A 15,153-nucleotide genomic window follows, 5' to 3' on the forward strand; every position below is an offset into this window, starting at 1 on the left:
TGTATCCGCTATGGTCTTTATCAGCGGGAGAGCCACCCTGGATGGCCCTGAGGGAGCCAGGATGTCTACTACAGGGTCCGCGTCCACCTCGATTTCCTCAGCTTGGATTGCGAGGCTCTGGGCTGCTCGCCGGAGCAATTGTTGGAGGATTCGAGTGTCCTCTAGGGCCGGTGCCGCTTCGTCCGGGGAGGAAGACGAGGAAATTACATGGATCAGTCCTTCCTCTGGTGCATGCAGCCCTTCGGGGTCCTGCGGCACACGGTACTGTGGTTGCGGTGCCGGTTCCGATTCTAAATGCGGCACCGCGACCGGTACCGGGGTCGCCAGTGAGAGGCTTGGTGTATCGGGCGGTGCCTGCAGAGCCCGAACTTAAGCCGCTGCCGGTGCCGCTGCCGGTTAGGGGATGCTGAACTTGGAAATGGCACACCCCTGCCTGGCGACAGTGCCGGTGGAGGAGGCAGCTGCGCCAGGGCCACCGACGCCGAGGAGACCGAGGCCGACCTTGATCGAGGACCAAACGCCTGGCCTACCGACTGGTGGTAGGCCCAGGGAGTCCAAAACGGCCACTGTGAGGGCGGCTGCCATTGTTGCTGCCACTGTGGGTAACGCTGGTGGCTCGCCCCCGAAACCAATCTCCTGCTCCGCGACCGGCTGGAGCGGTAGAAGTCTGCCTCTGAGTCTGAGGTCTCTGAGTACGAGGACCTGGCGGGAGCAGCACCCGGTGCCTTTGGAGAGCGGTGCGGAGGCAGCGGGGAGCCTCTTATCTGGTCCGGTGCCGCCTTAGCGGCGCAGTGCGGGGAGGGAGGCGACAGCATGGCCGGCTTGCCCCTTGATTGCACTGGGGGACGGGCTGCGGTAGGCAACTCCCTACGGTGCGGGGAGGCCGGCGCCGGGAGTCCCATCAAATCTGAGGCCGCCTCGAACGCCTCTGGAGTCGAAGGGAGGCGCAAGTCTCCGCTGAGGTCCGGGGATCTAGGCCGGTCCAGACTCGACTGCCCTCTCTGTGGTGCGGGAGTCGACAGAGCCGCCGAGGGCTGTAGCCCAGCCTGTCTGCTTGCACCCGCGGACAGCGTCGGCCTCGGTTCCTGGTGGGGTGACCGTTCCCTCACCGGCTTTCTCCTCTTGGCGGGCACCGGCGACAGTGAGTGGTGCCGCACTGAGGCCGACTTCCTATGACCCGACTCCATCCGGTACCGAGTCTTTGACAACTTGGGCTGGGCCCTAAGTCCTGATGCCGGTGCCGGGCGCTCTGCATCGAGGAAGATGTGCTGGGCACCACCTCGGCCGGTTCCGGGTCCGAGGGTGGCCACAGGGCAGCCTCCATCAGGAGGACTCTAAGTCTTTGAGCTCTGTCCTTGAGATTTCTCGGGCGGAAGCCTCTCGAGATAGAGCACCGGTCCTTTTGGTGGCTCTCTCCGAGGCACCTCAAACAAGCAGAGTGCGGGTCACTCTTGGGCATGAATTTCCTGCAGTCCTTGCAGAGTTTAAACCCGGGGGACCCGGGCATGCCCCAGCGGGCGATGAAAACTTGAGGGGGGGACCCCCCAACTACGAAGAACTATATACAACGATCTAAGTAAACTAACTATAATGTAACTGTATACACGGACTAAACATAAGGATAGGACACTGAAAACTTGCTATGCGCAAGAGAAGTTCCAGCTAGCCGTCACCGGCGGTAAGAAGGAACTGAGGGGATGGAGGGTCGGCGGGCCCCTTTATAGGGCACCGTAGTGGCGCCACTCCAGGGGGCGCCAGGGCCGACCCTACGGACGCTGCTAGGGGAAAATCTTCCGGCTGGTGTGTATGCGGCGTGCGCACACCTACTTTGACTGGACATGAACAACCACTCGAAGAAGAACTAACTTTATATAGAAAATACTTTCAAACAAAACGACAAAGAATTTCTACTAATCCCAGTGATGAAATGATGGCCCACCAGCTACGCCTCCCAGTAGCTGGAGGAAGGAATCCTTACCCTCCTTGTAAGGGAGCTGAAGATCACTTTTACAAGCTGTAATGCAGTGCATCTTATAAGGAGGGCTTTTGGTAACGAGGTCCAGTTGACTTGACGCCTCAGTCAGCACAAATTTGTTTTATCATTGGGTTTAAGATTAGCATGTGGAGCATTATGCCTTGAGTTTACTATGTGGTTAATAAACAATATATAGATTCAAGTGTTTGGAAACTCAGGTAGGCAAACTGGCAGTGAACCCCTCTAATCCCCAGTTTTGTCCCCTTGATCTTATTTTGCACATATGAAGGCTGTTAGTACAAGGGAGAGATTCATGCATATCTAATCTGTAGGCAGTTCATGGTAGGTGTTGGTTTTATGCAGATTTGTAAAATCTGAATACCAAGCACTTACCAAAGAAAACTGAGGAATTTAAACAGACAGAAAAACAGGGTTAAACAGGACACAGAGTGTCAAATCATGTTCAGTGTATTGATTAATAAATACCAGTATGCATACACGAGTGCTGTGTATCTCAGATTTACAGCTCCCCATTCCATTATCCACAACAATGCTCACCCAATGGGAAATAAAGAAAGACACTCAAAGAGTTTCTGTAAATACAAAGAAGGCAGATTTTAAGCATGTTTAACTTGCCTTGAAAAAGTAATTAAAATATTTACACTTATTATCTCTCTCCTAACTACTGTTCCTTTAGGCAGCGGCCTTGTTCAAATCAGGAATAACAATTCTGACTGCTCATTATAGCCATCTCCTCAGCCGAGATGACATTACTCCATTTTAACTCTATGGCTGGTTATATTTTTGTCCACAGATGAGTGAAGCATCAGGGAAGATCTTGCTGTCGCTGAAGTTGTGGGTAATCTCTCCTTTGCCATAGTAAATCTGCTGCCTATCTTGGTAACTGCCGCTACCCTGGACAGAACAGGGATAACCAGAGATACTTGCACAGCACTGATGCTGCACAGGCAGGGAGCAGAGGGTTATTTCTCATTGCCCAGGTGCAGAGTTTGGAAGTACTCAGCTTTCTCTGAAGCCGTTGGTTTTCTCTGCCTATTCCACTCCCACATAAAAAGCCTCAGCACAGATGGTCACTCCCCACACAGACATGGAAACGACACAGACAACACATCCCTGGAGCAGAACCCAGGAAACCCTTCCCTGCTCTGGGCCAGCTGAAGTGGGGTTTATAGTTTTATGCTGGCACCACGGAGATTTGAAGCCAGTCGTTAAATCTATCCACCACAGTAGCTAGGCCCTTTTCTCTGATACGCAATTGTCTACACAGAGCTCCAGGAGCAAGTGTGCACTTGAAACAGATTCCCTCAAGCTAAGTGCAATGGGCTCATCTTCTCCCTGCATTACAGCTCAATCCCCCTGGCCTAGCAGCGTAAGCAGGAGGCTCACCCTGCTGAAGAACAATATTCATCCAGGGGCCTAGTTACCCTGCCAGGCTTGGGACATTTTCCTTCTCCACTCAGAGGAACACTGATGTGGGGATGTCTGTGGAAAATGGCATTCGAGGTGCTCCTGTAACACCTTTCTCTGGGATGCTCAGCGTGACAGAAAGAACGCAGGCAAGAAGTCCTCAAAATCACAGGATAAGGCCAATTCCCCTCGTACTCCAAAAGGGCTTAATTACAGCACAGACCATGAAGCTGGCAGCATGACAAACACTTGAAAAGATTAATAACTGAGCCCAGCTTGTGTCCTGTGATAGCCAGACAGGCTTATGACAAAGGGCATCCTAGTTACAAGCTTTCAGCCTAGTCCTTTGTGTGCACTGAAGGGCTCATCATAAGTGAGGAGAACTTCTCAGTTCACCACCTCACTAACTGGCACTAAATTAGCCAGGACTCAGTGGACATGGAGCCTGGGCCCTCTCTCTTGCTGGAGGTGCAGGTTGATACACGTTGGCAGGAGAGTGGAGGGGAAGCGGGCACTGCCACTGTCTGTGATGTACCTGTTCTCTAGATAAGTGTAGACATCAGTCTCTGTGGCCTTGCCTGACCCATAATTCCCTACTGGTGCAGCTGCAGCCACCACAGTGATGACGGTGGCATTAGTGCGGACAGGACATTAGTGTTTTTACTGCTGGGACCGATGGCTCCACCCAGAGCAGAAACACCAGTGGCTGGGTGGTCCTAGCACTTCCCACTGGTGGAGAATGAGGGGCTGATTTCTGTTGACACAGACTCGCCTTAGGCTGTCAATCCAGTACTTCTTCACTGACACATAGTTCACCCTTAAATCCCCACCGGAAGTAAACCTCCATTTTCCGAGTGTGTCACGCTGAATGTAGCAGGGGGCTGGGTTTAGCAATACTCTCATCCCAGAAAGCTCAGTTCAGCTGATGTCGGCTAGTTTCGAATGAAGCCCTATTTAAGGCAAGCTATTGTCAGGGACTGTGACAACAAGAGAGAGGGTTACTCACCTTGCACAGTAACTGTGGTCCTTCAGAGCTTTACTGGTGTGTGCATACACCTCATGCACTGACAGCCACATGGACAAACATTCCAAGAACGACAAATTCTTACTCTGTAGTTCATCTCTCTAAACGTTTTGTCTGTTTGCTGGCAGCGGTGTTGTCTGGGCCACGTGTCTGCTCAGCCCACTCCTGAGGGAGCTCACACCCTTCACATGGGGAACTGTGTCCTTCTGGACTGTGCCTCCTTGCCTCTTGGAGTGCTGTTCTGCAGTTCTTCTTTACAGCCAGATGCCCATCTGCTTTCTGGATTTACAGCCTGATCTTGACAGGAGGCAAGAGTCTCCTGCCAGACTCTGAGCACCTTCCACACTCGATTAAACAAACAATTGTAATGTTCTTGGATTCGGGACACTGTTTGGGACAGGGACTATCCCCTCCGGTGCGTCTGTGCAATGCCCAATGCAAAAGCGCCCCAAGCCTGACTGGGGCTTTTGGGCATTATTGTAATGTAAGGGGGAGAAGCAGTGCTCAGCTTCTTGCAGCTACTTTCTCAGCTGGCTGAGTGCTCCAGTGATCTGACAATAGCAACAGCCTCTAGACTGTCAATCACAAGTAACATCTGAAGAGTAGGCACCTATGTGAAGCAGCATACCTGGAGAGAACATGTTTGCTAACAGCTCAGAGTGCGTAGCTATCCTGGGATAATCTGGTTAAGCAGCCGCATACACGGCCACCATGGAATGGGGCATCAAACTTACACAGCGAGTGACTGGAGGTCTTCTGCAGAGCCATGTTTCATAACTTGAATATCAAATTAGTTGCCTGTTAGCAATCGCCAGGTCCAGGACACAGTTCTAGTCACTATGAATTAAAATACATCATCACAGGATGACTCTTGTTAAACAAAGTTGTTTAACAGATGCAGATTTTTTGGCATCACAAAACAGTGTCAGTGAAACAGACTTTGTTTGTCTAACATGTTTTAAAGAGCAGATTAGACAAACACCTGTCAGGGATGTTCTAGATAATATTTAGTCCTGTCTCAGTGCTGGGGACTGGACTAGATGACCTCTCGAGGTCCCTTCCAGTCCTACACCGATGATTCTTTGTTAGCATTCAGGACAAATGAAACATCTGGTTCCAACACTGCTTTCTTACTTTTTTTTTCCATTTTATCAGACAATTTTCTCATGAGCAAGGCAGAAACGCTTCCCTGAATATGAATCCCGAAGGCATGTGTTGGAAGGTTGAAAGGTCTGAATACCATATATTTTGCAAGAGGGTCCTTCAGAGATCTGTACTGAATTAAAGGTTCGCTGCTGAAGACCCTAAAATTCAAACTGAGCTCCTGAGCATCAATAGAAATGCTTAGGCCTGGTCTACGCTGGGAAAATTGTCTCCAAATCACTAAGTAGTTTGAAAACAAATTCCCCTAAATCTATTTTAAAACCAGTTGGAGCCATAATGTAGACTAGGCTCCTGGTTGCCTGAACCTGTTTTAAAACCACCTAGAATACTATATCTCCAGCCATTTTAAAATCAGTTTAGCAGAGCCAGTTTTAAAATGTCAAGTATCAGGGGGTAACCATGTTAGTCTGTATCCACAAAAACAACAAGGCGTCCAGTGGCACCTTAAAGACTAACAGATTTATTTGGACATAGGCTTTTGTGGGTAAAAAACCTCACTTCTTCAGATGCATCGGACTCCTTGTAGTTTTAAAATGGTTAGCAGTCAGGGTAAATTTCTCCAGTGCAGACCAGGCCTTACAACCTGCAACTTTTGTCCATGATTATGTACTTCCAGGACAGAAACACTTGGGTCTTTCTGAGTGATTGGTTTGTTGCAAAGCCTACTTACCACAAGAGGAAGGCGCTACTGGTAAGTTTAGTACCGGAAATGTTTAATACAGCAAGGTCGGATCTGAGTCCCTTGTCTTGATCCTGGATTGTCTATCTGACAAGCTAGAGAAGATCTTGTACCTACTGCTGTGTTGAACTCTGGAGACCAACTGTGTGTATGTGGAATAGCCCCACCCCAATTTGCGATAATACACAAGACTTGACATTAAGGAACAGAAAGATTTTGTTCCTGGGTGAGGATACATTCCTTTTATAAAAAGAACCTAAAGAGCCAGGCTAACTATAAAATGCACATCCGTATGTATATAAACAACAGACAAGTGGCAGGAACGACACCCGGGACACACATGAATAGGAGTTTTCTTTCTGACAAAGACTCCAGCTGGTAGTGTTATGGAACTGAAACTGCCTAAGGCTAGGACTGGTGTTCCTCGCAATGCACATGCTCTCCAGGACCCCTGTCAGAGGAAGACTAGAAACTGCTGGACAGAGGCGAGCCCATCTTGAGTGTACATGGTCTGACTGCACATTATTTCAAAGCTTCTGGCTGAAGCCCCCTAGAGTGCTGCCAGCCCGTATAAATAGGAGTGTCAGAGGAGAGCACCTTTCCTAACTATCTGACTTCTTATCTATCTAGCTGTTCATACCGTACCAGGAGCCTGAAGAAATAAAGGGGAAAAAACTCGCGCTCTCACAAGAGAGAATTTAGATTTCTAAAGCAGCGTTGGCATTTTCAGACTGACATTCAATATGTCTGAGGTAGAACTCTGGCCCTTTTGGAAAATAATATATAGCAAACGACTGTGTGTTGGGTGAAGACTTTGCTTAGGAAATCACGTCTCTGAAATGGCTAGACTTTACTCTTTATATGCAACTATTTTAACTACATTCCATCGGTCTGGGGCTTATTAGTTTTAATTAAATTAAATGAAATGAGTTTGTGCTCAGACTGAGACAGTCCGTGCTGACACCAGGCTGCCTGGGAGATACTGTTGTATCAGATGATTTTGCTCTAAATGGAGTAGAGACTCCTTTATGTAGGAAGATTAATACTTTATAACGAAATGCTTGTTTACATTTATTTTCCTCTGAAAAACAACTTTCCTTCATTATCAAATTCTGCTGGAGTCTCTAATAGCAGCTGGTGGATTGGATCAGGGACTGCCTGACCTATTACACTGCTACAAACAGGATGACTGCAGAGGGCAAGGAAGGATCGATATTCCACGCCCAGTTCTAGCTCAAATTGTACTTACAGGAATGACCACACAAGCTGGCAGCCACTAAATTCTGACGCAGGAGAGCCAGAGCCTCCTGGTGTAAATTACTTGATTCCCACTTTTGTTAGGAGGGGGGAGAATCTTCATCCTAACCTTGGCTTTGAATCTTCCTTCCCCACCCCTAAAAACAAACCCCTCACGTGGAAGTCTGCTGTGCTGAAATGACACTAAAATCTAATCCATTTCTCTCACAGGGCTGAGGGTGTGTGTTGCTCATTGATTTCTAAAAGGTTCCCTTGATGCCTCCCTTAGTAATTATAGTGTCTTCAACAAGCAGTCAAATTCTAGAGTTTGAATCCCCAGTGAAATTCAATTGAGATGTCGCTTGAGAACAGGAAAAAGGAAACAAAACAGGGCTTATAGTTTTTACACTCTAGCTGTCTCTCCAAGCTCGCCCAGCAGACAGGAGATGGACAAGTGCCCATTAAGATGATGCAGACAGCAAGTGCATCAGAGCTGCCTCGCTCATTTACAGTTTTACCTGCGGATGCTGATTTAGTCAGTTATGAAAAGCAAAATATCCATAGGCACTTTCCTACTGCTGCTTTCCTAATACCTCCAAGAATAATTAACGAGTGTGGTATTTTCTTTCAGCACAAACATATCAAGATTAAACCAGGTTTGTGGGGGAGAAAAGCTAAAGGTCACTGTGAAATTTCCTAAGCTGGAAATGTATTAGTGTAATTAGTGCTCACTAGCATATCTAGGTGAAACCAGAATGCCAGGCTAAGTTCTAATGTAGGCGACAGAGGTTGCTAATTACCCACTCTCCCAGTTAAAGGCGGTTTCATGCTAGCACAAGAGACAGGGCACCACAGAGGGCTTGCACAGAGAGGGCACACATTAAACGTCCATGTTATAAGGAGAGAACATAGGAATGCCCTGGCTGCACTGGACAAGGCAATGCCTTTGGGTGCCAGTAGATACCACAGGCAGGCAACACAGGCTGCATTAACTTATTGCGACAAAGGATCTTTCTAGTCAGAAGGCATCCATATCAACTCCACTCCCTTCCGCCCTTTCAGCTGAACACCATAGGCTTCCTTACTTCCAGCCCTGTGGTGTAGTGCTGCTCTGCATTGTTAAACAGCTGCTGTGTTTCACCCCAGATGTGGCTGCACTTGAGCAACAGATTAAGCAATCCTTTTATATAGTTTAATTTTGTAAAGGGCTTTGAGATCCTAGAAGATGGAAAGGCATGACAGAAATGCAAGAGATCATTATTGAGGCCCAAGTGCATTTCCTTGCATTGGGGCAGACTAGTTTGTGCCAGAGTGTTGGAGAGAAGTCTGCAGCATGTATTGCACATTCTTGTATTTAACTCGTTAAATAAGAAATAAGAAAGTGCATCCTGGTAACCATGTTTCTGTTCTTGAAATCTACAGACCAGTCATTTATTTGCTACTCAGCTTCTTGATTTTTCTTTATCCTTGTTCTGTAGAATTTGGAGACTGGTGAAGACTTCAAGAGAAAAAAGAGTGTTGTCTTGAAAGCTCTGGGCCATGATGTAGCAGCCTCTGGTCCTTGACTCTAGCATCCTGTGTGCTGTGTTCTCTGTTCTGTTCTAGAGATGTTCCTACACTGCACTCATCACCGTAGGATCTGAGCGCCTGCTGAGCTGGGGTGAAGTGTCTGACCTTGCCCTGGATCTGAGGCAGCCTCATTATGAGCTATCCTCCTCAGCCAACATCCCGACTGACAGAGGAATCGGTGTGATGTGCCCAAAGGCATGTCTGTGCTAATCTCAATCTCTAGCAGGCCATGATATCCTGCCAGAGAAAACTGGCCCCCAAAGGCTGGTTTTTATATCATAACGGGGACAAAGTTAACGTCTGGGTTTAGGTGCATAGCTGCACTTCAGAGTAATATGCAAAAAGTTATAAAGGCAAGAGGCCGGGAGGGAAGAGCGAAGGAGAAGGGAAGCCTTACTTGCTTTGCGGCCTTACCTGAACGGAGTTGCTTGATTCGCCCATTGCTAGTTGCTGTATCCACAGGAAGGAAGTCCTTGAACCAAGAGATTTCAGGATCGGGGTTGCCACTGGCAGCGCACAGCATAGTGGCTGTGCGGGCCTTTTCTACCACCTTCAGCTGCGGGCCCATGTCAATGGTTGGAAAACCGGCTGGGAGGTGATCTTCTGCAACAGGAAACAACACACAACAGACTGATGAGTTACAGTTCACACCGTAATGGGATCATAGTCCTGGTGACAGCAGTGCCTCAGCTGGAGAGCATCAGCCCGACTCCCCCACTGCGGCTCTGTCCACAGTATGGCTGATGTCAGCAAAATCTACGTCGCTCAGGTGAGAGTATTCCACCCTGAGCACCATGTTACACCGACATAAGCACTCGGGTGCACAGCGCTATATTGGCGGGGGAGCATCTCCCGCCGACATAGCTTATGCCGCTCGTGGAGGTGGGGTTTGATGCCAATGGGAGAGCTCTTTCCTGTCGGCACAGAGCATCTTCACCAGATGTGCTGCAGCGGCTGCACGTACAGACATGGCCTGAGAAACTTGCAAAACCCCCGAAGTACTCTAGACTCTATAACGAGCACTCATTGCAGCAACAGGGGCAGCTGCTAAATTTACCTCTGTTTTGAATCAATTGCCTTGGGACATGCCCATGATTTTCACTGATATGTAAGCTCGATCTGTTGTTGTTAATAAACTCTAACAGTAGGGGTTTGTCTTTATGCAAGAAGAGAGATGTGTTCTGCATGCTACACTGACATGCAGCCAACACCAGGGCCAAATAGGCCAAGACACCTTAAAAACAAACAAACACACTAAACAATACAAATTGTCAAAAGAGCACAAAGAAACACACTTCTCCTTTCTACTAGGCATGAGTCTTCGCAATGGAAAAATCCATTACAAATCCCTCCCTGCCCCAAAAACGGGTGTTAAAGAGGTTATTAGAAACAAACGAATGTAAACTTTACATCTAACCACGAAGAGCAATGCCGGGCTGTGCATTAGGAAGCTCCCAATGGACTTCAGGCAGCAGAAGGCATCGGAGGTGTGCGAGAGCTGAGTAATGCACGCGCTGGCGTGGCTTACCGCTATATTATAAATGAAAGCATCACAATGCTGAACTGTTAAAAGCAGATACAATAGATTGGAAAGGAAAGGCCAATTCAGTGTGCTGCTGCCGTATGTTCACAGGTAGGCTTGGCTGAATACGTTAATAATAATAATAGGAGATATACCAATCTCCTAGAACTGGAAGGGACCTCAAAAGGTCATAGAGTCCAGCCCCCTGCCTTCACTAGCAGGACCAAGGACTGATTTTGCCCCAGATCCCTAAGTGGCCGCTTCAAGGATTGAACTCACAACCCTGGGTTTAGCAGCCAATGCTCAAACCACTGAGCTATCCCTTCCCCCCACTACGTTAGGTAGCCTGTGCTGAAAAGCTGAGGAAGCTCCAGAACAAGCATTCAGCAAACAAGTGCAGGACAGAATTCATTTACTCACTTCCATGGCAAGATGTACTGTACTCTACTAAGCCTGAACAGCACTAAAAAAGGACACGCTTCCACGGGAAGAGAGAGCCCGGAAAACATGAAGGATCCTTAAAAGCACTAAAAATTCAATTATTTTCAGCAGGCCCCTATTTTCTCTAGTTTGAGAGCAGAACTCAAGCAAATCTTCTCCTCGCCTGCTAATCTGACCCTTCCACTCACTGGAACATTTTAAACCTACCAGGCCCCACAGTTCCCCCAAAGTCCCACAAGATTTTGACCCCACCATACTTCCATTTTTACATTCCTTTCACTGGGATCCCACCCTCCCCATATTTTACCTACTGTCAGAGAAGCACTAATAGGAAGATATTTTGATTGTCTCTTTTATTTTAAAGTTCCACATTTGCAGTACAAACTAGGACCATTTGGTGACTAATCTTAAACATCCTTTCCTAAGATCTCGGGAGAATCCCCAAGACACTTCCCGCCTGTTTGTACATCAAGATTCTACAGCACAAGGCAACATCTGCTGTAAACAAAACAACCCACTAGAATGTTGCTTCTGTGTTTGGATGTGAGGGGCAGCCAGGGCTTTCTAAAGGGAAAAAGCTACTGAGGCTTATTAAGAGCACAAGCCATATTTTGTCTCCCAGTCTGGCCTCCCTAGAAACCTCCCGCGTACCAGCAAACATAGGAGGTTTTTTGAAAGGTATCACTGAAAACGAGTTATTTTTTTTTTATTTGCACTCCATTGATTTTCAAAGACAAAAGGCATACATACATACAGAGCCTAAACAGAAAGGCACCAGAGCCAGCATTCAATAACAAGCAACAACAGCACTGACACAACCACAACACATATTGCACCTTAGCTCACAGGAGATACACCACAGTATAGTGTGGCATAGACTAAACTGCGAAGGGAGATACACAAACAGTGGTAAACAATTAAATTCCCTCGGCGCACAGCCAGATGTCCTTAAAGCCCAGCACCTTGCTATCTGCCATGTGAAAGCAGATGTTCAGTTGAAACCCCAAAGGGCTTTAATTTAATACCACACTGAATATTTAGTCTTTGCTGGGTTGTTTAAGTGTTTACACAGAACACGCTAAGCAAAATATCACGTAATTAACTTGATCCAAAGAATGCATGGAGATTTAGCATTAAACTATCACTAAGGCTGCGAGTTTGTCACAGAAAGTCACGGATTCCGTGACTTTCAGTGACCGCTGTGACTTCTGCAGCGGCCAGTGTGCCTAGCCTGGGGACAGCTCAGGCAGTTCCTGTACCAGTTGCACTGGCCGCTGCTGGGGCAGGCTCAGGCCACCCTGGCAGCAGCAGAGTTTGGGTGTGGGAGGGGGCAGAGGGTTGGGGCACGGGACGGGGTGAGGAGGGCTCTGGGCGGCGCTTACCTGGGGGGCTCCCTGGAAGCGAGGACATCCCCCTCTCTCAGCTCCTAGGCAGAGGCGTGGCCAGGCAGCTCTGCGTGCTGCCTCCACCAGCAGTTTCTTGCCAATGGGAGCTGTGAAGCTGGTGAGTGGGGTGGGGGCAGTGCGCAGAGCTGCCTGGCAAACCTGTCTTATGAAAGGAGATTCAAAGAGCTTGGCTTGTTTAGCCTAACCAAAAGAAGGCTGAGGGGGGATATGATTGCTCTCTATAAATATATCAGAGGGATAAATACCAGGGAGGGAGAGGAATTATTTAAGCTCAGTACCAATGTGGACACAAGAACAAATGGATATAAACTGGCCATCAGGAAGTTTAGACTTGAAATTAGACAAAGGTTTCTAACCATCGGAGGAGTGAAGTTCTCGAGCAGCCTTCCAAGGGGAAAAGTGGGGGCAAAAGACATATCTGGCTTCAAGACTAAGCTTGATAAGTTTATGGAGGGGATGGTATGATGGGATAGCCTAATTTTGGCAATTAATTCGTCTTTGACTACTAGCGGTAAATAGGCCCAATGGTCTGTGCTGGGATGTTAGATGGGTGGGATCTGAGTTACTGCAGAGAATTCTTTCCTGGGTGCTGGCGGGTGAGTCTTGCCCACACGCTCAGGGTTTAACTGATCGCCAGATTTGGGGTCGGGAAGGAATTTTCCTCCAGGGCAGATTGGCAGAGGCCCTGGGGGGTTTTCGCCTTCCTCTGCAGCATGCGGCACGGGTCACTGGCTGGAAGATTCTCTGCACCTTGAAGTCTTTAAACCACGATTTGAGGACTTCAATGGCTCAGACACAGGTTTGTTCCAGGAGTGGGTGGGTGAGATTCTGTGGCCTGCGTTGTGCAGGAGGTCAGACTAGATGATCGTAATGGTCCCTTCTGACCTTAAAGTCTACGAGTCTATGACTCAGTGCCTCCACGCAGGAGCTGAGTGACGGGGATGTCCCCCAGGTAAGCACCACCTCACCCCATCCTGTGCCCCAACCCACACCCAAACACTGCTGCTGCTGGGGTGGGGGAGATGCGGAGTCCCATCAATCCTCCCTCCCCCCGCAGCACCAGTGTGGGTCCTGAGCTGCACATCACTGCCCGCTCCCACTCCAGCACCAGCAGGGGTCCCAGGCCACGCTCTCCACCAGCACCTGGGCCGTCCCCCCCACAGCACCCGTGGCACCCCCAGGAACCCCTCCCCCCAATATTTAGGCAGGGGTATATAGCAGAAGTCATGGACAGGTCATGGGCCATGATTTTTTGTTTACTGCCCCTGACCTGTCTGTGACTTTTACTAAAACTACCCGTGACTAAAACGTAGCCTTAACTATCACCAAATCAAAAGCAAGCGTTTGTGCAAGAGAGTGCCTTGTTATCTGCAGTGACCCCTGCCCATAGGCACATGGGACAAAGGAATCTTCCACACAAGTTCAATGTTGATTCCAGTTGCCTGAGTCAGACCTGCACATGGGGCACTGACCTGTGCATCTTTGGTGCATGACTAAAGCAAAGACGAGGAAAGGATTTTGTGATGAAGCACAGATAGGAAATGATGTTAGGCTCCATCCGTCACTTCATGGGGTACAAGAAAGACCAATCTAGGACCATGCTATAGGAATGGGAGACAGTGATCCGGGTGAGAGAAAACTGCCGGGGCCCTCCCCCCACTAGCAGTTTAAAAATAATTTTCTTGGGGTTTGAAGAGCCCCACAGCATCGCACTCTTAGCATCCACCACACAACAATCCAGGATCCAGGGATCGCGCTTTCTGGGCTGGACATTCCAGTGCCCACAGGAAGGCACACAGGGCCACACCCCTCGGCACCACAAGCTTTCCCAGGGCTGGGATGGGGGGGACTGGAAAAGTCCCACCCAGTGCGCGCTCACGCTCTCAGAGCCATGCACACCACTGGAGAGAGACAAGGCTTCCAGGTGGTAAGTCCAAACCCACACAGGATTAGCCTGCTCCCGTGTCAATCAGATGCAGAGCGAGCGTAAGTGTCTATGTGCAGGAGCATGTCTTTAGGGAGCCAAAATCCTGAACCCGAGAGCTGAGTGGTAAAATGCCCAGGGACATCTAAGGACAGGGCTCTCCTTGGGCCCCTCCAGGAGAGCCCAGTACCTCCTGCTCACCTCCATTTATCGGTGGGATTGTGGTAGCCCCCAAAGAGCCACTCTGTACGGGGCTTAAATACAAGGGGCAGGTGACAGCTTCTGCAGGCGTGGGGGCGTCAGCTGCACATATCAACCTCCCAGTGGGAGGGGGAGGGATTCCGGCTTCTTCGGAGCCTCAGAGATGCTCTGCTGGGTGGATACCCTCCCATACACGCTGAGAAGTGCTGCTGCTGGGGGAGTCTGGGCTGCACAGCAGGGCAGGGCACTAGCACTGACTCAAGCTTACCCACTAAACAACACTCAGCAAGCGATGCCGGGCTCGTTCATCCCTGCTGAGGGGGATGTTTAAATCCCCCCTGCTCAAAGCTCTGTAAGCAGAGAGAGGAGCTCCCAGCTGCTCCCGCCTCGCCTCGGGTGACCATCTAATCTAGGTTTAATTACTGAACCCAGCCATTGCTGGGCTCCTTTTAACTCTCACTATCTGCGCTGACCACTCTGCGGGCTTGTCTACACATGCAGTTTCTCCAGAATAGCTGCTGCTCTTTAAATTCACACCTTACTTTAATCTGAATTAATCTTCAAGTGTGGACAAGCCCGAAATC

General features: G+C 49.0%; 1 protein-coding gene across 14 annotated transcripts in view; it reads right to left on the minus strand.

The window, feature by feature from the left end:
• Window positions 1-15,153, minus strand: part of PTPRF (protein tyrosine phosphatase receptor type F) — a 404,201-nt gene that overhangs the window by 122,573 nt on the left and 266,475 nt on the right. For 12 of the 14 annotated variants that reach the window (XM_039486049.1, XM_039486048.1, XM_039486046.1 and 9 more), the window contains one exon: window positions 9,490-9,678. In XM_039486049.1, the coding sequence (XP_039341983.1) occupies window positions 9,490-9,678 (189 nt within the window). Of the gene's footprint in view, window positions 1-9,489; window positions 9,679-11,345; window positions 11,448-15,153 lie in introns of those variants that run through there. The other 2 variants (XM_039486051.1, XM_039486050.1) reach the window with 2 other exon arrangements.

Source organism: Mauremys reevesii, linkage group 8, assembly GCF_016161935.1.
Source record: "Mauremys reevesii isolate NIE-2019 linkage group 8, ASM1616193v1, whole genome shotgun sequence".
Taxonomy (NCBI): Eukaryota; Metazoa; Chordata; order Testudines; family Geoemydidae; genus Mauremys; species Mauremys reevesii.